Source organism: Amyelois transitella, chromosome 8 (assembly GCF_032362555.1).
Source record: "Amyelois transitella isolate CPQ chromosome 8, ilAmyTran1.1, whole genome shotgun sequence".
NCBI lineage: Eukaryota > Metazoa > Arthropoda > Insecta > Lepidoptera > Pyralidae > Amyelois > Amyelois transitella.
In genome coordinates this window covers 7307305-7333206 of record NC_083511.1, presented here as the reverse complement: position 1 = coordinate 7333206, position 25902 = coordinate 7307305, and the positions used below count along the sequence as shown (strand labels likewise).

Sequence of the window (25902 nt, the reverse complement as noted above, 5' to 3'; positions counted from 1 at the left end):
CCATAGTTTACAGCATTTTCTTAAATGCAAATTCTACTGCAGCACGGACCAATCACAAGCGCAATTTATTTCACCTGGAGACCAGATTTTTCACTTTCCGTTACAATTTCTATTCAATCGACGCTATTTCTTCCTCAATTGTACTGTGCCGTGTTTCGTAAAATTTTATTTTAGGTAGTTTATTCTGAATTACGGGGCCTTTGCCGTTTGTGTCGGTTAGTTTAGGGATGTCCATTTAGTCATAGGTTAGGGATGTACGGATGTTAGGAACGTCCATAGGGTTCAGAATAATTTTAAACTAATACATATTCAGGCCATGTGATTCCTGGCACCAATAAAAAAGATGTAAAAAAAAATTCAAAATTCAAAATTTTTTATTCATTATTATAGGATACTATTATATCGCTTAATAATTGTCGTATGGTTTAACAACTTGGTTGACGTCAAATAAATTACTTAAAAACTAAGTTTACTGCCGCTTCCAAGGCGTCAGTGCAGAAGAAGCGGTAACAAACTCATATAAGGTGACTAAGAGAAAGACTTGGGATTCTTGTAGTCTATAGCTGGCAACCTGTCCCTTCCTATTTGAATCCCAATTCCAGCATTTAGCCATAAAGCTGAACGTGGCTTTTCAGTCTTTTCAAGACTGTTGTCTCTGTCTACCCCACAGGGGATAAAGACGTATGTATGTAATATATATACATTAGTTTGAATATTAACTGATGCTCTTACGTTGAGGAAAAATCGCGATTAAACCTGCACATACAGGCAACTAGATTTATAACCATGATCCCATACTGATGAAGTTTCCCTGCAAAGTTTGCGGTCAGATGGGAGTCGCTTCGTGTAAAAACCTGACTCACCCAATCCAAAATCCATGGTCGAAGGCGTACCCCGGGCTCTTCTCCAGTGGTGCGGATTCAACTGGAACTAAAAGCCAGGTGGGTAATTTTAAGAATTACGTCTATATTCCTAAATGGGTAGACAGAGCCAACAGTCTCAAGAAGACTAAAATGAAATTCATATAGTGGCAGGCTGCCATCGCCTACAAAAGGAATCCCAAGTTTATAAGCCTGCCAGACCAGCATGTAAGCAGCATGACAAACTATGCGTTTGTCATGCTGCTTACATGCTGGTCTGTTTTTCATATAAATAAAACGCTTGTTTTATTAAGTACAATATTTTAATGTAAATATAGATTTCCATAAGAATTCTCAATCGATTGGTCATTTTATGTGTTAGACGTATTAGATTAAAACGCAGCTACGTAATTAGTTCTTGTATAATTTTATTTATCACACTTTTAATATCAGCCAGCATTACACTTTTTTGTAAGTAATATTGTGAAAGTATGTAAAGGAAAAATTAGTTTCAATTCACTCATATAGCAAAAAAAATTCTTATTATTGTTAAATAGGTATTGCACCTTCGTACTTTTATAGAATGTTCTTTGTTATATTTGTATTTGGATTGTATTGCAAAATGTTGTTTATCTTAGTTACCATGTATATCATCTAATATAAAATGTTTTAGCCCTTTACTTGCGATATATATTTTTCTCCCCTAACAATTATTAATATTGCTGGGGCATTGGCTTGACTTTGTATTAATGGACGAAGAGAATCGTCCCATGATCCACACACGTGGGACTCTTAAATAAATGTATAATACTGGAATTACATTCTAATATAAAACGCACCTGCATTAAATCATTACTTGAAAAAAATTTACTTGTTATTGGCGAAAAGCTGCACAAGTATACCTTAATGCAAACTATGATAAATATAATAAAAAGTAGCACAGCTTATTTTTATTCTATGAAAGCTGCATATTTCTTTCCGTCCGGTTAAATTAAACATTAGGCTAATGTAAGGAACAAAGTTATATTAAACAAAAACTAAAGACCATTCTTTTTGTGCTTTACTTAACGGCACAAATGTACAAACAAATTTGATTTTTAAAAATTTGTCTACTTCGAAGATGGGTAAAAATAGACACCAGTTAATGCTAATTACATTTTGCGATTTATACGGATTTATGAATACTTTTTATTTTCAAAAAACTATGAAAAGTTATTTGATTCTACAAAGATTAGATTAAGACTCAGAAACACGTTCTTTAAAAAAAATCTATTACAAAGCACTCACTCGTAATTAAAAAAATATGCATGAAGACAATGCGAAAGGCTTAATACTATGCAAACTACCAAACTATGACTGAATCGCACTTATCACCTAACATAGTATCCATTCCATTGAAATCGGAATATCCATACTAATATTATACTCGTAAATATGTAAGTAAGTTTATTTGTTGGTTTGTTTTCTTTTCACGCGTTATCTACTGAACAACGTAATTGAACGTTGAAACGTTGAAGTACCCTATATTAGGTACTTTTTATCCCAGTAAAACTACAGTTCCCGTGGAAGCCGAAAACCTGTATTCTTTTGTAGATGGCGCTTAATTCGACGCTCAATTTGCAAATTTTTGTAAAGTTTTAAAACCGTATGTACTCCTACGTAACATAATGATATTTCTTAAAACGCAAATCGGTCACACTACTGATAGTGATATTTTACATTTCTATCGTAAGGCTTTCAGCAAAAATCAATAGGTACGTTGAACAAATTTTATTTGTAAATTTTGATATTGCACTTTTATTGTTAATACTATATTCTAAATTAATACAAGTAATAAAGTTATCTGTTATACTGTCTCATTACGTTATGAAAACACACACACATTTGCAAATAATTAAACACCCTTTTCAAATCCTACGTCACAACCTAGTTGCAAGAAATAGATATACCTAATTCTATAACTAATCATATTTGAAAACTTTCTTTTATAGAAACAAAAGCGAACACAGTGTTGTGTTGTCCTTTGTTACCATTTAAGAAAAAAAAAAATAATTTTAATCGCTCCTATGAGATTCAAAAACCTATTAAATACTCATAGAAACGAACAACATTTTTATGGCAATCTTGCGTTGCCTGGAAAGTTTTAATCCAAACTATTTCTTTGAATTCCCACCTGTTAGTCTATTATTGTTTATTTGAATTTTAACTTGTATTATCCAATATACTTTCACGATCTTTATAGAAAGACATAGGTGGCAATATATTAAAAATAAGTACGACTTACAATAATCTATAGAATATATGACTAATTGTATGCTCGTAAATGAGACTCATAAATGCAGCAGTTATAATTAATAATACCTAGAAAACTAACTAAAATAGGTTAGTTAAGAGCTAATGTAACCAAACGAATCAGGCGATTTATATATTCTATTAGTGATGATTTTATGAAAAGTATTATTTATTACCGCTAAAGTTTGATGTTACCAAACCTATGATCCAATTCACACTAAGACTGAAAACCATGTTTTTGTTATTATACTAAGTAATAATACTGGCTTAAAAAAATTCGTGAATTATTGGAAGAACTTAAAATTCATAAGAACGTCACGTCGATAATACTTTCATGATTGTCTATAATATAAAATTAATACATTTCCTTGTATTTCCAATAATGTCTTCTAGAAATTCGAAAGATATAAATTCGGTTTAATTTTGTTGAGTTTGTAAAAATACAGTAACACGTAATGATTGTTCTGTAAAGGATGTTCTTTTTATATTTTTTATCAAGCTTCTATAACTGTAAGTATTACTAATAATGAGAGATGCCAATTTTTTTCCAAAATATTTTTTTCGTAGACGCAAGACTTAAGAACACTACTTCACATTATTCACATTGAAATAATCTGCCATCAGAATTTTGACCCTCCAAATTTTTTACAATGGTCACATTTGACTTCATTAAAGTAAGTACGGCTGCATGGTTTTTGATAAAGATTTCATTTCTATCAGAATTAATAATTTTTATGAATATTTATCGATATTGTAATTCTACAATTTTGTCAACTGTTTAATAAAATCTCCTTCTTAATACTACTACACCTACACCTCGAATAGGTAGATGACTAAATTTAAAATTTCCACTATTAAGCCAATCACAACAAACTATAACGAATGATCAGTTTTTATTGGCCGGTAAATATATCGAATCTTACTAACATCTTGCGTTATGAAAGAATCGCATAATTTATGTTATTTTTTAATTACCGCAGTACATAAACTTGTATGTAATCATTTCAATTTTACGTTATATCCTGATCGACCAAAGCCGTTTGCGACATAGAAATTTGCGTGGACCTAGGCAGAGGTTTCACTAGTAACATTTTTATGCACGGTGCTAGTAAATATATCAAAACTGTTGCTGCAACGATGGATATGACACATAAGGCCCATTGGGCGGCTTTTATAGATATTGCCATATCAGTTTTAGGCGTTATTAGTTGGCAGGAAGAAGTTATAGAATGTGTGACATTGTAAGGTCCAGTAATCCGCGTTTTAGGACCACAGTCCGATGTTTTGAAGCCGATCCAACCGGCTGATCGGTTGAATAATAGCTGAAAAGAAAAGGGAATAATTAGTCACTTCAATCTTCAATCAATTATTAATTCTTCTAACGCCTTTTCCGGTAGGAGAGAAGCCCGGGGTCAGCCTATGAACACAATTCTGCTAGGTACGGGTCATTTCAGATAATTAAACTAAGCGATTTCCATGTGATCTCCGTAACTCAACTTTTGCATTATGTATGGTGGCATTACGTAAAATTGATTACGTTTGCAAGGCAGCTCCAAGCGTTTAGGAATAAGCATTTTTCATACAATGTCGTTTCGATTCATATAATTGCCATTATACATTTCATTTACTTACTTCAAGGCTTGTGTACTCTGTCCCGTATATATTTATTTTATTTATTTCGATAAAATATTGAGTAAGTAGTAATTACTAGGATTACAATAAATAGATTTTTCCGTTTTTTTGGGCAAAATTTCACGAATTGAAATATGATCATTAGAAAAGAGAGCTTACCTACGATCTACTTGCTCCTGAGGTTCTGGGTATAGTCCCGGTTACATCTCGGTTACATCTTGAACTCCATTCAGAGGAGCCCAGGGTGCGCTTTTGACCATGTTCCTATATTGAATGCGAAACAGGTTTTTCTAAACCCACGTTGTAAAGATTAAGCCTCGCAGGTGACTCTCACGTAGGAATACATAATGCATCCTAATACCTTATCCCAACTTATAGTTTAAATGCAAAAGTGAGTTTGATTATTTGTTTTCCCTTCATGGTTTTATCTACTGAATTAATCTTCTTGAAATATCACGTATATATAATACCACACAAAAAAAAGAAGTCTGGAGAAGGACATACTTCGCCTACATACATAACATAACGATACCTTTCTTCTCAGTAAAAACTTTAGTTCCCGTGGAATTTGCGATAATCCTGCATTCTTTTGTAGGTGACGCAAAATGCGTTGCTTTTTGCAGGTGTTGCTAATTTCGTAGCTTTTTTGTTAGATGGCGTTAAATTTAAATTCGCCACTTTTTGTAGATGGCGCTTAATTAACGCGAGCGAAGCAGCGGGTAAAAGCTAGTTTCTTATAACTAACCTCAAATCCTTCCATAGCTGTGTATCCCAACACGGTCTCCTGTCCGCCGGCTTCGAGTCCCAACTTGTAACAAAACTCCGAAACCGTACCGCTTTCACCGCTGCTATTGTGCGCGCTGGCTACTCTCATGTAATTCTGAAGATTACAAAATATATTATGAAGCATGCATATTCTCAATCTATTATTACACGAACTAATATAATACAAAACAAACTTTCCGCTACTAACTGACTGACTGAAAAACAAAACCCATCCCGAATCGCCAAGACTTTGAAATTTGGCATATAGATTCCTTATGTGGGAGTTGGGATGCACTGTTGTTATGTTATTGTGTTATATATTTAGTACATACATTTCCCGGAATTCCCACGAGAACGGCAATTATCGTGATTTTTCGTTTTACACGAGCACAAAGCTGCAGGCGTACTCCAGTATAAAAAAATATTACCTGTGGTGGTATTTCTAGAGTGTAGTACTGGTAATCAGATTCAGCACTAAGAAGATCTATAGCCAACCAAGGCAAGGACCACTGCTGAGGTTCGGGCCAACAGGCTGCCTGGAAGGTATCAAATTATTGCTATATTAAAATTCCGTCGACTCATATTTATTTTTTAATGTTGAAAGCAGGTTAACTAAGTAAATATACAAAGGGAGTGTGAATGGGATACTAAAAGGCTTACCTCTGCATGGTCCCAGAAATTATCCAAAATAATATTGGATGGATACTGAGTATTAGCTACTTGTACAACTTTCTTGAGCTGGTCTACCACCTAAAAACAAATCACAAAATAAAAAATGACAAACTAGACTGCAAGGCTTATAGAGAAGTTAATTCATATCTTCTATATTTTCAATTACTACTACCTACTTCAATCAAAGCATAGTCCCGATAACATCCTCGCCTTTGATCATGATACTAGATTGAGTCAGGTTTTAACAAGCATACCGCAAACATACCTAAATTTTCTCACAAGGTATTCTTTTACCGTTAGAGCATTGGCTTATAATTAAACTAATACAAATATCACAAAAATGAGTCATCGGTAGGTACATGGCTGCGGTAGTTTGAAGTTTGAATTTTTGACAGCTCGACCACCAATGTTCTAACTTTCCTTTCGAAATATCCTTACCTGTCTAAATAATGCATCGGGCAATCTAATATTAGTGGTCCCGCTATCAACTATACTCTTCTGATGGTTAAGTTTCCTACACATGTCCACTTCGAAATTTTGAGCATCTGTGGTAATATTTTTGTTAACAATAAGTTCCTCTGTTTTATTTGTCAATACCCTTATAGATAATACGCCAACTTCATACCAACGCTTGTGCAGTATTGGCGTGCGAAATATTATATCTGAGACAATTTCGCTGTAAATATCTGTAACAGAAATTGGAATGAATGAAATTTACTTTACATTTAAGAATTATAATTGAAGTAACAATAATCTCAAATAAGATGATGTTCAAAATTGCCAGTCAATTATCACTAGGTCAAAAAACTTGAATGGCCACTTTCAGCTATTTTTGTTTAAGATTTGTATTTTTGGCAAACAATTAGTATAACAACTTCAAAATAGTTCATTCAATTACTTAAACTAACTTTCCAGAATTATTGGTCTATACCTATTTTCACCATACCATGTTATTCTTTTGCTCATTAATTCTGAGCAAATGATGTTGTTTGATTTATATATCATTATCTATAGGGATTAAAATAAATTTATCTTCCATATGTTTCAAGTTGCACCCTTAGTTAACAACAAATGACCCCAGATCTTTTTTACAATATTATATGGTGACGATAATATGTAAGTATGTTAATTACATCCTAACACTTACCTAATACCCTTAAATTTCCATAATGAGTGACATTGGTCACACTCTGTGGTCCGCATAAATTCAATTCAAATGATGTAGGTCTTTGCAGCCTTGCATCTAGGGAATCCATCCATGATTCCACAATCACATGGTCACCCCACGCCCCTACTGGTAAATATGCCAAGCCAAGTAATCCCTGAAAAATGTAAGGTGGAATATTAATGGCTGGATTGTTTAACATGTGAACTGGAAAACAAGTATATTAAGAATTCCATATAACTTGAAAATAGACTTTTCTGCTTGAAACACATTTAAGTTTTCAATCAGGAAATTGTTATTTAATAACATACAACATTAAGGTCCAGTTCCTATCTTCATCATTTTTCAAAGAATAACATCACCTGACACACAGATTATGCTAAATAATCATTAGTCTGCTCATTGTAAGAAATATTTGTGATGTGCGGTTCCCAGCACTTTTGAAAGGGATCACTCTACATCTTTCCCATAAATGTCGTGAAAGACAACTAAGAGAAACACTAACAAATTTGGGCTTTTTCTTATAGGTGAGGCTAGCAACCTGTTACAATTCCGACATTAAACCATACTCCTGGCTGTTACCTTTCAGTCTTTTCAAGATTGTTGATTCTACCATGCAAGGGATAAAGGTTGGATTATATGTATGTTTGTTTTTGCTTGAATACAGAGAAATTTTTATTCCTAAATTTCCATTGTAGTGACGCCTGCCAAAATCTAGACCTGACATAACCTATCTACACATACCTGCCAGCCAGATCCATTAACAAAGAATTTATAACTTTTTGTGATAATGGCCATATTGGCGCGCACTTGTGGTAGAGATAAAGAAGGTATTTCCACTACATCTGATACCAATCGACCCACCCAGTTGCCTTGTGAGTATTTAGCTTGAATCTGAAAAATTAGGATAAATTTTATAATTAGAACTGACAACTGTCGTGATTTCCACATAACATGCATTTGATGGTATACGTTTTAAATTTATTTTTATAAGTCTGTCATTTATCTAATCTGCATTACTATTTCACTTCAAATATCAGGATCCATTAAAGATAGTATGTAATAAATGTTCAATTATGAGCTACATTCTACTTTATCTTATTGTTACTTAAATTATACAACTCACCTGCATTCCACTGTCTTCAAAGGTTGTAGAGTTGTTGGTTTCAAAATATTTATCATGTTCTCGACGAGGATATGATGCTATAGCAAGAGTGGTACTTCCAGTATCAACTATGACATTGAGCTGAAATGAATTAAAATCCCACATTACTCCATTTAAGTAAAAATTTTGCAATACAGACTTTTATTATAATAACTTATTTCAAATCATTTTTGGGTTCCATACCACTGCAATCCAGAAAGTCAAAACACCACAAACCATAAAAGTCAAATAATCATGTAGAGCAATTGGACTACTATGTCCGGTAAAACTCTTGAAACGGGCCACCGCCGGAGAGGGGTGGGGAGGGGGGAGGGGGATGGGGGAGGTGGAAACACCCCCCCTCCCGTGACCCCCCCTTGCCGGAAGCCAATAGGTTTTTTTTACGAATTTTTAAAGTTTTCATATAAAAAGTGTGCTAAAGGTAATTTACCGCCAGATGGGCAAGGGTGGGGAAAGTAAGAAGGGATGAAAGGGGTGAAGGTGAGTTAAACCTAACCTAACCTATACATACTTACTATTAGACTTTTTTACTCAGTTTGAACGCTCCGCTCGCTTCGCTCGCTCCACTTTGGTGGTTTACACCAACCTAACCTAACCTAACCAAACCGAGTTTGATTTGTGACCAATTTGTTTCTTTTCATTGCGGGGGGAACGGACAGCAGGGGGCTGTCCGTTTACCGACAGCTACTTTCGAAGTCAGTAGATAAGATGACAGTAGCACATAACCAAAACAGCGGATTGCGTTCTGTTCATAGTTAAGTGTCTTTTTTGTTTTTACTTTTAAGCAAAGTTTTTGACTATATTTTTAGTGCTAAAATATATTAATTAATGTATTGTACATGTTTAATGGACAAACTAATTATTTAATACTAAATTAACACAGTTTACAATGACAAACCGAAAATATTGCGTTGTTAAGTGCAATTTTTAAGATTTTCAAAAATTCATAAAAAAAAGGGGGGGCTTCCGGCAAAAAAAAATACTTGGGGGGGGTCATACAAACCCTCCCCACCCCCTCCCCAACCTCTCTGGCGGTGGCCCGTTTTAAGAGTTAAGCCCTATGTCCTTTCAGTCTTTGAAAGACTGCTAGCTCTGTCTACTTCACGAGAGATATAGACGTGATTACATGTATTTAAGTATTTGTAACAATTGCAAAAACAAGGCAATATTCTATCTACACTTAAAAGAGCTCTACCACTTAAACGGGGTAAACAACACCTTTTTACCTTTTGTATTGGACGACCAATGTATATTTCGATTGAGTAAGCTTGCCCAGCTTCACCAAACAGATTGTAACCTTCGCCATAGCGTAAAACAAGTAGTATTTGGAAAATTATTAGCACAACATTGAACGTTATAGTCATGATGTCTTCAGCATAATGTCATAAAGTCGTGGAGAGTTTTGCTTGATTATACAATACGCAAATGCAATCGCAATAATTCTAATAAAAACAAACAAAATTAACTATGTAACTCTATAAACTGACAAGACAATGTCAAGATGAATGATTAGGGTTACCATCTAAGATTTTGAAAAACTCAGACGAAGACCACAAAATATAAAGTATTTATAAAAATGAAATCCTTAATCTACTAACAAGTATTGCATTATTTATAAATATTAGTAGATTAAAATATATTTGTAGCTTATTTACTTGATTACTGAATAACTTTTGTATGACTTTTAATCATAATCAAAACTAGAATAAATAATAGAAAATAAATATGACTTATTATTAATCAAACGTAATTATAAATATAAATTATAAATTATTTGACATAATATTTGTAATAAATATTTTGTATTATTCAACTTTTTTGGTAAATATCTAACAGAATTTATTTCGGAATTTGAAACTTTATTATTAGTTTAGTCATTTCAGTGCATAATGCTTTGATTGTGAACTAATTCTGTGAAAAGTTGTTACTTTTTCTTATTGGTATTAAAATTTAAAATATAGATACTTACTTAAACTTTATGGATTAATACAAAAGAGACGGATAAAACTTATGTGTATTATTTTTTCAGACAAATTTCAATTTATTTGAGGTAATTTTTCATAGACGCAACCATTATTTTAATACTAATATGTGGTTTATTATTTGCATAAAAAGTGCATTAAATATGAGCTTATTAGTTTTCAAAATATTATGTACAATTTTTAAATTGAAATTATATGTGGCAGTCCAAGCATAAAGGTACCACTTGGGTGGTATTGAGTTAAGGCCATATTTGGATAGTTAAATAGTTGGTTGATCACATGGAATAAAAAAAAATTAATCATAATAACATTTATTGGAATAAAAAATTTTCAAAGTTCACACTTACAAAAATCAAATTGTTGGGAAACAGGCATTGAAAGTTTAAGCTGTATTATCTAAAGATCTAGTTGTCAGTTACATAGATTATTATTTATTATTATAGAACAATATGTTTAGTATAAAATCAATTAGTTAATGTTATGGAAACATTATCGAATAAAAAAATAGAAGCTTAAAACTAACTTTATAATAAGTTTAGTAAAAGGGCCCAGTTGAATACAATAAAATTTTAAATTGTAATAGCTAGAGATCAAGATGTCAGTTATATAGATTCTTATTTATAATAATAGAGAAATATATTAAGTATAAAATCGACTAGTTTTTATTATGGCAACACTATCGAATAAAAAAATAAAAACTTAAAACTAATTGGTAGTTATGTTAAGTTTAGGAAATGGGTCGAGTTGACCGAAATTAGGTTATATTTCGCGTACACTGTAACACACATTTATTAAGAATATACTACTCGTAGGACAATAATGTCCTATAAACCTACGTAACATTAATACGTAACGTATAAACCTAAGTAAATTTAATCTGTTTTTGTTTATACAAAAACAGATAAATTTACGTCAAGAGAATAAAAATTAATGAATTAAAAGTCATTAATACGACACATTACAAAAAAAAAAAGAATTAACCTATTACAGGTTTCAAAAGTCAGAATTAAATCTCAAATATTTTCTGACCTGCGCTTTGGACAAAAATATGACCCGTTTCTTACTTGATTCCTATGACCGACTTCCTTGCAGTATGAACAAGTTGGCGTTTTTCTAACACTCTTAGCAATTTGATTGGATGATGTATTAGAAGTAGAAGTAACAACTCGCCACGTAGCATACTGCATAACATAGTTATTTTTATTTTGCCCAACACAGTTATCAGCGTGGCACACAACATCGGTTTCACCTTATCCGAAATTTGCAAAAAAATTATGCAGCAATGAAATGATTACGTTAGCCCCTTTACCTGTATGACATGATTCAGGGATAATATATAAGACAAATTTCTTTAATGGCTCTACAGCAACACCAAATAAACTGACTTTGAACCCTGTCAAAAAATATAATGGCCCTATCTGTTGAGAGCTATGTGGTAAATGAACTTGCTGAGCAAAATCAAAAGAGTAATGCATAACACCATCGTAACTACAAGTAATATGAGGTCCAAGCATAGGGAAAGATTCAGAGAATGAATCCCTTACACATCTGATTATATCACTGTAATATTTTCTTTCAATTTGTACTAGGTCTAAATGTTGCTTTGATTTAATTATGAGATTTAATTTTTCTTCTTCACTCAAAGGGTTCATTTTTCCTAATGTTGTTACATTTTTTGACAAACTGCGCAAAGGTCAGTTTTCGGTTTCTGCACAACAACATTTGGGCAAAATGTTTCCCAGTGGTCGTACCAAGTACTCCTACCAACAGGAATATTATTCAGTGAAATTAGTGAATCACAATATGTTTTATAAACGTATGATTTGGTCATACTGCAAGCAAGTATTACTAGATCAGAATTATATCGGTGACCTGGTAGACGGCCAGGTAAAACTAAACGATTATCATTGGAGTACTGTTTTATATAATTAACTGCATCAGCTCTGGTTTGTAAATTATAACAATTGTAAGGAGCTTTTCGTGACTTATGGACATTTGGCGCGACACCGTTAGTCAAAAAATCTCTATTATAAAATATCGCTGTTGACAGTAGATGTCTTTGTGGTTGGTTAAACATCAACATTAGTTGTTATTTAACTCATTATCATTATAGAATTCAATTTCAATCATTCAATTTAATGAGTGTTGATAACTGGTCCCTTTTCACTAAACATATAATTGCAATTTTCTCACGTTGTGTTCGTTATTTACAGACGATTATTATACGAAAATGTAGCCCATTGCATGTTGCATTAAAATCCATTAAAATCGCATAATGCCAATTTTCCACCTTTTTTCACAAAATCTCAAATATCTCGGAAACTAGAAAGTGCTCAGTGGGCCCTTTTCGCTTGGACGGCCACATATACATTTTGGGAGTAAAGCTTATAGGTCTACTTACAAAAATGTAAAGTTGGATACACTATTAAGAATAGTTGTCAAAGTTATGAAAATACATATCTGTCATTGTCAACTTCAGAGCAGTGTTGGTAGCAAAACTCGTCTGCCATGACATGAACATTTTAGCGGGAATTCAAAACGTCGTGCGTGTCGTGTTGTTTGTTGGTTGTTGGATTTCTAAAAATTATTTATTAAGTTTTTCTGTTTTATTTAATTACACCTTTCATTTTTGCGTGTTAAGTTGTACCCTACACTAGAAACGATTGATTTTGGACAGAAATTAAATCTGAGACATAATTCTCACATTGAGAGAGAAAACTTCTAAATATCATAGGTAGGTACCTACCTACCTACTTATTTTCAACTAACTCATACCGTTAATATAAAATGAAGGAAGACTTTTTTATTTCCGGTTCTGTGAAAATAATATTTCCTAAAAAAAGTGTTTTCGCTGCGTTTCCACTGAAGTGGGTCGGAGCGGAAGTACTTCAGAACATGACTTTTCTACATAACACTGACATTTATTTACAATGTCAGTCATTTCTTGCGGTTATTTAATTGGTGATAGTTGCCTTACGTTGCTTTCCTGTTTCTGGTACCATGGACTCAATTTGTTATAGTTGAAAGGTTTTTTAATGAGCTTCATTGACACATAATTCATAAAGATTGGCACATGAAATGAGTAAGCCTCAAAAAGGACCTGTTGTCGAATATATAAATTACTGCAAAAGTTCCTTCACTCTTACTTTTGCTATAGAAATCCTTGGCCTTGATATTTGGCACGATTGTAACGAAGGCTGGTTAGATTTAGGCCCATGCTTCCAAGGAATAAAACTGCAGTATCAATTAAATCCAGGTCAAGTTTTTGACCTGGATATTCTTATATGGCCACATGTGGCTAAGGTTCGTTATCTTGGTTATTTTCCAGTTCATAATTTTAAGGGTTGCAGCAAATGGTAATTTGACATATAGAAATTTGTAAGAGCGACCTAAATCTCGTTAGACTTCTCTAACAGTATCTGTTACCAGGAGACCTTAATACAGCTCGGAACATTGTTGTTGTACTAGGTAAAATGCTTATTCCTAAGCCATACAATACTGATAAAATATGAAGTGGTAAACCACTAATTTACCCAAATGTTTAGTAAAGTAAAAATTCTCAGATCTGGTTTGGCAACAAATACGCTTGGGTGAGAACTTGGCAGTATCTGCAGAGGAGATGGCTAGCGTTCTCCATAAAACACTTGTTTCCTGTACGGGTGGTGGAATTTCAGCAGTTCACAGCTACCGTAAACCCTATTCTTGGTCTGGGATCGTTAGGAACAAAGTAAGTGAATGGATCGATTAAGACATAATAGTTAAATTAGGATTTAGATAGACCCTATATATTCTGAAAAAAGAAACTAAACTAAACAGAAAGAAAAAATTCAAAATAATTAGTACCTACACGTAAACGTAACAATTAGGTATAGTTTATCACTTCTTCAAAATAATATATAGGTTACTCGGGGATTAGGTCTCGTGGCAAAATGGTAAAAAATCTTTGTTAATGCTTATAAATTATGTTTTATTGAGTCTTTTTTGTTCGAGTCATAAGTCAATTATGCTAAGAAAATATCTTTTCTTATACAAGTGTCTGCGCTTAATGTTATTGTTATTAGGGTTTGGGTTATGGGGATCGTTTCTGGAAAAAGACCTCCCTTAATACACAAAAGTACATAAATTTTAAGAGATTAATTTCTTTACAGTGCAAAGAATGACAAAACTACTGAAGTGTACTTGCCTCCCTTAGAATTCGGCGTACGGCGCTACTTCGCTCCCGTGATTGAAGTAGAAGAGCAAATAGAGAGTTTCATGTACAATATTATTTGGAATATTGTTACCAGTTTCATTCCAGCTAGTTTCGAAGATGGTTTATACGATTGTCCATATGCAGTGGAAGGTAATTCACGAAATAATTTAAGTTTCGTAATTCATTTCTCCATTGTTGTCCTACACATGTGCTCAGTCACCATGTGTTCAATTGTCATCAGTCATGTGTTCAAATCTCCGTATGGGCAAATATTCGTTTATTTTTTTTGGTTCAGCTAGAACTTTTACCTTTATTTGTTATATTTATTCTACCTCCTGGCGTGATCCCCATTACATCCTCACCTTCCTGGAAAGGAGTCCGAGTGCGACTTTGATCATGATCTAGGATTTTCTTAATTATTTTATTTACTAATTTCGAGACATTATAATTTCCTATTTTGTGTTGTTTTTATTCATACACGAATATTTGTTTTCTTAACTTAAGCATATTTGCTTTATGGTCAAGTTTGTACTTTATTAAAATACTATTGTAGCGATTTGTAGGTAATAGGACAATCAAAATTTTATGCGAAAAATTTAATATTTCTTATTAATGCATACCTTCATAGTTAGTTTTACTGCAAATCTTATTCGTTTCACAAAAAAGCTGAGGTTGACCTAGCCGGTTTGGTCAAGTGTCCGGGAGGTTTGCTGGCACTCGATTCCAATCCAATTTCAAACCTTCACAAGTGCTACCTCAATTACCTTATTTAATGGCGATTCAATTCATTTATAATGTTTTTTTATGACCGCATTACATTCCGATAACTTTATAAAAATATTTTTTTTAATCGCTAAGGATAGTAGATAGAGAGAAGAGATCTGATCTGGTACGATATGATCTAAAATCTTTTGCTTAAATTTTTTTTAATGTTTTCGTGCACCTCACCAAACCAGGATAGATAGATTTGCAAAACTGATGATAATTAAATCTAAGTAATTAACACGCTTGAACGTTGGAATTACGTTTGGAACTTAAATGTACCTATTTATTACGGGTTCCATTAAAAGTAAACCTATCAATCAAACAGCAACACGGCACCATATAATATACAGTGGTACATATAACCACACCTATATCCCGCGAAGTAGACAGACAAAAATCTACAAAACCACATTCAGCCAGTGTCAGCTTGCTAGCCCATCGTTAACAAGTTAGCCTTTCCTTTAGTCGCCTTTTACGGCATCCATGAAAATCATATGGATAACATAGATGACAAATTTTTCCAACAACTCACTATTGAGCGGAAAAAATAATGGTCCTATTCTTAGGTGTTAGGAATTAATAATTATGTGTAAGTATTTCGGTGTGTGTGTCTTATTGTGTGTTGTTCTACACAACACACAATATGACTCATGGCACTGATTCGAATTTTCTTTAAACTCCATAATTACGACTGTCCATGCTGTGCTTATTTTAGATATAAGACATCAAGATGCAATAATAGAAACTGTACAGGATATTATTTTGAATGCACCAATTCCCAAAGAAATAAATGAAGAACCGGAGCCTGACATTAAGTTAAGAAGAGAGTCAAAGATGATGAAACAAGATAAGGAAAAGAAAAAAGTGGAGGTTTCTAAAGTAAAATTTGAAATAAAACTCAGTGGAGATAACATTTTGTCCGGTTAGTTTTGTAAACATTTTTTAAGTTTAACGTCAGATCGTTTTATTGTATGAGTTTGTTGGTTTGAAATAGAATTGGAACAGGCATAAATTGAATGTTCTCAGGTATTGGAAGAATAATAAAATTTGACACGGTCGGTGATCGTCCGCCCGAACTAGGTGAAATAGTGACCCTCATCAGCAGTTTCAACTTACCTGCTCAAGATGACTTACCAATACTTTTTATAAATGTTGAAAGATTATTCGACATACCAACGGACCATTTTATAAAACTCAAGTAAGTTTCCTACATACATCTAATGTATCTAAGAATCATAAGGAGTAATAAAAATAAAAAAATCTTTGGATTGAATTCGGTTGGGTAATCCGATCGTAATGTTATCTTTATAGTGTTATTTTTCGGCTTGTTTAACTGTTTCTTATAGTAAGTCTTTAAGTAATTGTATTAAAAAAACTACCTTCTTTTTTCTTTAGGTACTTAGATAGGTATTGTTAATGTTTTTGAAGTAAGTAAATTTATTTTCAAGTTAGTAGTAACTAGCTAAATTTTCTTTGACAAAGAATAACTCAGCTTTATACACGGTGGAAAATTGGTGAAGAAATACATGACTCCGAGTTACAGCCCATAAAATCGAAAAACGATATGAAAATCAATGACCACCACGCAGTACCTTTGCACTATAGCGATGGTTCTGAAGTCACTGCAAGGTTTCTCGATAATGATTTTGAAATTCAAGTAAGTTTTTCCTTTACAAAATACATTTAGGTATAATCTTTCTTTTGTAAATAAAGAGATAAAAATCACACATTTTTCTTTTAGCTCCGTGGAATTCGTCCGATCATTTTTAATTTTAACGACAAGCCTACTTTTTTTGGTTATTTGAAAAATGATCGTGACTTTGGAAAGAAATCCCCACCAAAAGTACAACCAAATGAAGACACTGATATTCTTATAGCTGTAACAAAAATTAATTGCCGTAGTATAGCTAAAGGTCTCAATGAATTTATTAGAGGAGAGTATCCCTTATATCCACCGCAAACTTCTATTGAAAAACTGCAACGGCCGACGATTTGCACAAATGACATAAATGCAATAGGGTTACCGATCAAACCCGATTTAATTGTCCAACCTTATATAATACTTGAAGCACAAATGACTTTAGAAGTCTCATTGGGATTAGTTGGATGCCGGTTACATAAATTAACTACAAGTTACGCTAGATTGTATGCTCTTATCAATGATAGAGACAGTATAGTAGCAATAAACAAAATAGTAAGCGATATCAACAAGGAAAGTCTGGAAAATGGTAACAGATCTGAATTATTAACTGGTTTTGCTCTTGATACAAGTGAAATTGTACTATTCTTTATTGAAGGACCAAAAGATGGTGCAATTTTGAAAGTTTGGGAGTACACAGCTGATTTTTATCCTGCTGTAAAACCGCAATTTTGCTCCTCTGCAAGATATCATACGAGAATTTATGAAAGTAATTATAACTTCTTAATCATTTTATGCGATTTTTTATAAAACCACTAAACCAACCGATACTGATGATTTTTTTTTGTTGATAATAACCATCTCTAGTTATTATTTACGAAAGTTTCTGTTTATATTTTAGTTAATCATTATTGCTTAAAAAAAAATCAAAAGACAAGCCAAGTTTATCGCACTACGATCTTTTCTTGGCAACCGATATTATTATTAAGAATTATATTTAGAAAAACTTGTGGGCTAGGTGCAAAACCAAATCAACCTCGTTCGACGGAATTCGTTATTTTCCAGATATGGTCATAACGACAGTGCCTTTCCTGATTCTAAGGATGTACGTGCCTTTAGGTGTTCTTTTAGCGTGTCCTCCTATTTACGTGCGACCAGCTCTGCCTATTCCAACGAGAACAGTAAGTTTCATTATTAAATTATGTTTTATTTCGTGGCTTAATATAGAATCAATAACTTAATAAAGTGGACTAAAAGTAAAGTAAAATAAAAAAGTTGTACTAAATGTTCATATTGCCCCTTGACGTATAGGTATATATGTAGCACATTCCTAAAATTTTTAATAAATATTTTTTCTAAAATTATATTGGCTGGAAATTAATTAAATTATAAAAAAAATGTTTTAGTGTCCTGCCTGAGAGAACACTCCAGCAGAACACCGTTATTTATAGTTACCGTTATATATAAAATCAATCCAAAGTTTATAAGCCTATCCCTTAGTCGCCGTTTACGACATCATTGGTGCCGGGAACTAAAGACAATAAAAACATTTTTAACAACATAGTTCAAAAAGTGTAGTCTATTTTCTGTTCTAGTTAAATATTTACATAAAATAAAGCCAGTCAAAACAGAAAGTAAAATAATTTAGTACGTTAATTGCATTGTAACAAGTTTAGATATTTTCATTGTCTACTACGTAATATTGAAACAGTACCTACTAAAATACATTAAATGATACAGCAGAATAAATAGATTTTAATATAATATAGAAATTAGATTGAAAATGAGTTTTTACGAGACACTTAACCTGCAGGGCAAACAAAATTATTAAATAATAAATAAACTTATATATTTTTATATTGTCTTTCCTTTTTAATTGTAGATTAAATATGTTATATATATTATATAAATTATTTTCATAATGTTACGCTAGGAATCGAATCTACTATTAATAAATTGGTAAATAAATGTAAAACGAATAAAAAAGAATTCCTACTTACATTTGTATATTTCTTAACTTCAGTACCGAGGGACACGAAACAAAAAAGTACACTGATCGATGTTACCGCTTTTATAACTTTGAGACAATCAGATGCGGGTTGCCATGTCAATAAAATTAACATTTCCAATAATCAAAATTCTGATTTTGTAAAGTGTATGTTTTAAATCCACGCAAATATTTTAAATAGTGTTTGAAAACAAACGATTTTGATGAAATTTAAACAGACGTTGAACAAAAAGCTCAAGCCGAAAGTGTAGTTCTAAATCATTACTATACAGGTAATTCAACATTAAAAAGTATTTCTGTGCATTGAATGTATTTCCAGAAAAATAAAATAAGCTCATGACAAAATAGTGTTTAGTAAAGTAAGAATTTGAAAAAAAAAACCGCTTTAAGGGACGTAGGTACTGACACTAATGTTGAAAATATATTTTTTCAGGCTCTGCTGAAAATGGGTCGTCTTATAGCAGGAAAACTGAGAAAAATACCGTGTAGAGTCGACATGCCTACGGAGCCTGAACTCAGCAGCTTCAGGCTAGAACTTTGTGTCGCACCAAGAACAGCACCAATAGGCAAGGCAGATGAATGTGCTAGGGAGTAATGGGAGAAAGTCATCAAGAAAAATAATATACCACTTGATAAACAAATTATATCTCACTAAAAATAAAAATTGTTCCATATTTATTTGATTTAAGAAAAGACGGGTTTCCTCTCTTCTACCGTATAAAGATTGTTTTTTTTTTTAATAATTTAAATGATTAGTACGTTTACATCTATGTTGCTATGTTTGCGGACTGTTCGAGAAAAACTCAACGGCGCATGGCCATTAAAAAATCTAAATGTTTGTTCAGAACGTTGCCTTGTTCTCAACCTGACCAGATGTATGGTTCCTATTGTTCAAAATTCAGATTTTTGTTTTTAAACTGCCAATATAGGTAACTTTGACATTTTACCAAATTGCATTTTATATTCATGATAAAATTAGTCCATTGATAATTCTTTAAATATTATTCTATGTATTTATTGATATGAATAAAATATTTTGTTACTTCGATTTGTTCATAATAAGGCTTATTGTCTAATAGCGTGTGATTCCCCGCTCTTTAGATTAGGATCTTTTTATCTCTGTTCCATGCATATCAGAAAAGCTTACTTAAGGTAATACACACAAAAATCTAGTGCAGCTTTTACCATGAGCCATGTGGGTTTGATTCCCCGGCAATAGTCGCAGAGGTCAGACTGAAGTCGCTTCGCTGACTTACCCATTCCAGGATCATGGGCATAAGGCACAACCCGGGCTTCTTTCCAGACATGACTTGGACGTGACACTGTCTAATGGTACAGGTGGTCCCGAGGGAACAATACTATATGGATCCCGCTTTTGCATTTGGCTTTGAATCCAAAAATTGAAAAGTTGGCAGCTTGCATTAATGAATAGGTATGCCAGTGGCTTTGTTTCGCTCAACAGCTTTACACTTGTAGCAAACAAACCTTCACCTTCCTACAAAATTAATGTTTGAGTTCACAAACTACTTTTTCAATTTTAAATTGAAACCTTTTATGTGTATCAAAGCGAAAAAGTTTTTGCCACTCCTGAAAATACCGAGGCAGCAAGGAAATTAATTTATAATTTAGACGAGAATAACCCACTCGGTTTAATATGCATTTAGCATTTTTTTTTTCATTAAAGCTTAAACCGATGCAATTATTTTTTTGCGTAGTTAACATTCTGAGACCAAGGCTGAATTTTATTTCTCCTGTTTGTCCCGAATACATTATTTATTTGTTCAAGGTCCGAAATATTTGTACCTGCAAAGTTTCATCAAAATTGCTCAAATGGTTTAACTGTGATGTGGTGACTAACAATGAAACAAACTAACTTTCGCACTATGCAGGCGTGGCAAGTGGAAAGAACCACCCACCCACGAAAGTAAAGAAGCGTGATTATGTGAATGTTAGTACTTATAATATTAGTTAGGTTAGGTTGGGATTGGACCACTACATCTTCCATCCGAATGTCTTTTCTATGAAAGCTCTAATTAACTGTTTCCTCTTGGTCACCATAGTTTGTTACAAGGATATACGCTTCCTGGTAGAATAGTGTCATTATTTCTTTTATACTACAGTAGTTCGAGCAGGTAGGTACTACCTTCTTTACACTATAATACAGGAAGTTACAGCTATTGAGCAACAGAAACCGAAAAACGATCGACGCTCTGAAGATACTACAAATTAAGAGTTCGCGATCATAAAAAAGAAATAAGGACGCATTTGGGAAAGCAATAAATTGTGGTGTCATAAAAACGAAAACGGGGAAGCAATAAAATCTGTCGTCTTAAGTAATGCCGTCGTGTTTTAGGCTTATCTGCTAACGATGACAGAAATCTTCGTGGATGAAATTGGTAAGATGTTCTCGTGGTGTCATTACTTGTTTCGCTTGAAGATACGAAAAAGATTTCGTTTACGGGTTAGCACGGGGATAAATAAGGTTTTGGAGAAAATGTAAAGCTAAACCTAGAATAATAATCTAATCATGCTCTTTATATTAAGGAAGATACATGATGAAAATGTTTACCTGTATTTGTAACTGTTTTGCACGTTTTTTTTCACGTTTTTCAATGCGAATTTTGTATGAAACTTAACATACGAGTAACTTATATTATTAGAACATTTAAACAACGCCTACACAATTACACAACTAACAACTAGTCTTCCATTTCTTGGTAACATACATGCATACATATGGTCACGTCTATATCCCTTGTTGGGTAGACAGAGCCAACAGTCTTGAAAAGACTGAAGGCCACGTTCTGTTATTTGGCTGTGGCAGGTTGCTAGCCCATCGCCTAAAAAAGAATCCCAAGTTTGTAAGCCTATTCCTTAGTCTCCTTTTACGACATCCATGGGAAAGAGATGGATCGGTCCTATTCTTTTTTGTATTAGTACCGGGAACCACACGGCACGTGTAATTTATACTACCTATACGCTAAATCGGACATCGATCCTTTGGGCATTTGGAAAGGCTATGTTACTGTTCCAACAGTTTTTAACTATTTCTGTGCTAGATGTCTTTGAGATGAGTGCACGGGGTTGAATTTTGTTTTTAAGAAACAAAAGTACAAATGACCAATCTCTAATATATTTTTGTGTTCTGGGTTTTATTTTGTTTTATATTGTAGGAATTTTGATGTAAAAAATTGGTCATGGGATGAAGTGATATTAATTCATTTTCATTTATTATTACCTTTTCCGCCTGGAGTTGTTACGGGGCTTTTGTGTTTCGTTACATGACAACATGGAAAGCGGATCTTATATATCTATTCCGATTTATTTCTGAACAAATAACGTGACCGTGATAATTCCGAGAAATTATTTAGAGACAGATAATTAAAAAACAATGTTGCACACAAAAGTTATCAATAATAACCAATTCAAAAGGAATACTGTACCTGGTTGACATTTATTGACTTTCATAAAGACCAATAATGCATAGATAACACCTGACCTTCCACTGATTGCATCCAAAATAATGCACCTGTTATCTGAGTATATAAAGAGATTTTAGTAATTTCTCTGTTTACTAGCAGGTATATTTTGCACAAAATAATGAGCTCTTTGAAGATTATTAGTGTTCTCCTATTTGCTAGCTGCGTTTTTGCAGGTAAATTAAAAAGTTACATTAAATAAAGTAGTTAATATTTGTCAACTATACGATTTGCTTCTAGTAGAATAAATTTTTGGACAAACTAAGTGTAGTTATTAATTTTAAAAGATATTACTAGGTGGATTAACCACAATGTGACTATGTAACTGAGAAATAAGTCTATCTTAATGCGATACTCTCACTTCTATATAATGAATACAAATAAAAATATATGTGAATTTGTCTGTTTAAACTATCAAAAATCTTTAAAATCAAATCATGTATTCGTTTAGTTATTTCACACAACTCATTAATTACAACTCAAAACTCAACTATTATTTCCAGCTCCATACTTCAAAGAATGTCCAAACCCAGCCGAGTACAACGCTTGTCGGAAAGCGAGTCTCCAAGGCTTCTTCAAAGATTTCAGCTCTGGAGACAATGATAAGGATATCAAACCCATGGACCCAATGATTCTTGGCGAAGTCGATGTTCCTGAAGAGTCATTGGATATAATGTTTCATTACAAAAATTTCAAAGTAACCGGCCTCAAAGATGTAGTTGTTACTGAATTTTCGTAAGTATCGCATCTCAAAGATGAAAGGCATTCTAAAACTTCTTTTCTTTCTTTACATGACTGCATAATCTCAATTCCATCCAATTGAATGTGGCCATTTAGTCTTTTCGAGACTGATGGCCCTTTTTACCCCGTAAGAAATTTAAGACATACGTATGTATAGTATAAAAATGTGTCACTTCTCGTTCTGGTGGGACTTGACCCTTGGCTGCTTCATTCTATTACCATGTTCTCTTTTCCTACTTCTAAGATAGTAAGGTTCTACACGCGGGTTCAGTTTCTGAAATTAATTCAAAATGAGACATATTATTAATAATTCAGTTTTTTTTTAGCAAACATAAAGACGAAAACGTAGCCCACTTTTCTCTTAAATTTGACTATGTCGCTGACGGGCCACTAGATGTTGAGTTTCTTAAGAAAGACAAGATTCTGAGTGGTTCCGTACACTATGAAGCAGGTAAGTTTGATGTTTTTGTATGTATGATATAATCATCAAATCAGTTTCGATCCCAGGGTTCACTACCAAGTTTCTAGATGATTTGATGACGTTACTGGTATATAACACAAAGCGAAGTCTTGACCAGAAATAACTCTATAATAAAGTAGCATTGTTGTTGTTAATTAGATTTAGACTAACTTTCAATCAATTGAAATATTGCCAATTTCCAAATTTCCAACCTTTTATTATCCACAGTCTGCATTGTGTTGGTTTCATCAGAATGTTTTCCTTTCCCGTAAGAGCATTATTAAGCACCTAACATAATGAACGTTACTCAGAAAAGAGTAAATTGAACCATGGCTGCATTTGCATGTTGATGTTTGCATGAACCCGAGACCCTTGGAACAGACGCTTCGATTCTAACACTTTAACCACTCGCCCATTAACATTTGATTTTTTACATAACGTATTGATAAGCGTTGAGGAATACAAACATATTTTTTTTTAATGTTCATAACCCCTGCACGGGGTTAACGATAACTAAATTACTTGTATCAATTATTGATTACCTAATATTAAGGAAAATAATAAGGAAAATGAATAGAATTAAATATTTACCTCTAAATACAGGCTGTTATAAAAATGAAATAGATATCGTATGCGATTGTGAAAGTCAACTCTTCAGTAAAACAGTGTCTAATGAGAGAAGTTTAGTGGTAGTATTTATACTGATGAGTACATTGACCTCTAAAGATATATTTCCTTACCGGTATATGGATACTTAAAATATCGTAAGACACACACCCATAAGTTTTTTTTTTTTTTTTTATTGTTCTTTGTTGTATCATAGTAAATAATCAACTTCATCTTGAGAAACTTATTATGCTATAATAGGACTCAGTTCTATCTACTATGACCGTTATCCTAGAGTCGTATTCTATAATTATAGATATAATATATATCCAAGAATCTGTTTTGGTCTTTATCCTTAGCAGAATTTATTTCTAACTTGTTCTGTTTATGGTTTTCTAGACCATACATAACACACTTAGCTTTAATGGTAAGCGAGGGGAATAGGGTTTAAATTCCAATCTTTGACAGAATTCGGAATATTTACAAGGAAAAAAATTACCTGCATGTAATATTTATAAAGATAATTAGAATATTTTTTCTTAGGTGTTACTGCGACTGTGTCTTACCCATTCTCGAAGATTGAAAACGGCAAATACGCACCTAAAACAGGAAAAGAGACTGTAACTTGCGAATCAACTCATGTCACGTCGACGATCAACGACGAACTGAGAAATTCTTTGGAACACGGTAAAGTGAAAGAATAACTGTTAAAATATATGTATTAATATTTCATGGAAAGATTGATAAGGGGATGTGAATGAGTACATCGGGGAAGGTCAAGGCTAACGTAATTTGGTCAAATCGGGGACACCTTAGTGAAAAGTCAGGTCAAGATTACCTTACGGCGAGCTTGTATGAATAGAGTTATGATTGTTGATTAAGTGAAAGAAGTATGCAGGGATCGTGGCAAGTGAAAAGATGTTATTTTGAATTGAAAAAGAAGTGAAGATTTCCCCCCGGTGATTTTATGTATTTTTTATATATTTACTATGTAAGGATGAAGGGATATTTGTTATAAGGTTGTAATACTACAACTTTCTGCTTGCCAGATAGAGTATTGACCACGCCGGAAATGATAACATATCTAATGTATGTATGTGTATTTTAAAGTGGAATTATAAGACCTCATCTTGCTGATTTTGAAAATGTTTTTCAGATCCAGTTGGCTCAGCTGTTAAGGATGAATATACTAAGATCCATCATGAACATCAAGCGAAAGTTGTGTGTGCAACAGCAAAGGCTATTTTCAAAGTTATCCTTGAAAATATTTACACTTTGGTACATATTGATGAATGAGATGTTTAGTTAAAATAAAAAATGTATAATATTTCTGATTGTTTCTTATTTGAAATATAAATCTAAGTTTTAAAAAAATTAAGCATTTATTAATTTAGTTCTTATTGCATCAATTTAACTGAGCCGAATTAAATTGTTGAAATTATACAAAACATAAACAATAATTAGGCCATCTAGAATGTT

At 32.9% G+C, this 25902-nt stretch overlaps 3 protein-coding genes across 3 annotated transcripts; 2 read left to right on the top strand and 1 right to left on the bottom strand.

Annotated features, from left to right (window-relative positions):
- Nucleotides 1-1181: 1181 nt before the first annotated feature.
- LOC106136511 (beta-secretase 1) lies at nt 1182-10052 on the bottom strand. The gene is made up of 9 exons (XM_013337082.2): nt 9778-10052; nt 8513-8632; nt 8131-8280; nt 7369-7543; nt 6660-6907; nt 6210-6299; nt 5978-6085; nt 5530-5664; nt 1182-4474 (listed from the first exon to the last, which is right to left on the bottom strand). Exons 1-9 carry the CDS (start codon nt 9913-9915, stop codon nt 4163-4165), a joined length of 1476 nt encoding a protein of 491 aa, XP_013192536.1. The 5' UTR covers nt 9916-10052; the 3' UTR covers nt 1182-4162.
- A 3514-nt stretch (nt 10053-13566) lies between these two features.
- LOC106135059 (uncharacterized) lies at nt 13567-19829 on the top strand. Its single transcript, XM_013335241.2, has 9 exons — nt 13567-13836; nt 14097-14260; nt 14682-14875; nt 16206-16412; nt 16517-16688; nt 16973-17147; nt 17232-17898; nt 18195-18310; nt 19571-19829. Exons 1-9 carry the CDS (start codon nt 13612-13614, stop codon nt 19730-19732), a joined length of 2082 nt encoding a protein of 693 aa, XP_013190695.1. The 5' UTR covers nt 13567-13611; the 3' UTR covers nt 19733-19829.
- A 2847-nt stretch (nt 19830-22676) lies between these two features.
- LOC106137356 (juvenile hormone-binding protein-like) lies at nt 22677-25752 on the top strand. The gene is made up of 5 exons (XM_013338171.2): nt 22677-22792; nt 23120-23351; nt 23684-23808; nt 24967-25110; nt 25580-25752. The coding sequence occupies exons 1-5, from the start codon at nt 22738-22740 to the stop codon at nt 25717-25719; spliced, it is 696 nt and encodes a 231-aa protein (XP_013193625.1). The 5' UTR covers nt 22677-22737; the 3' UTR covers nt 25720-25752.
- Nucleotides 25753-25902: the final 150 nt, after the last annotated feature.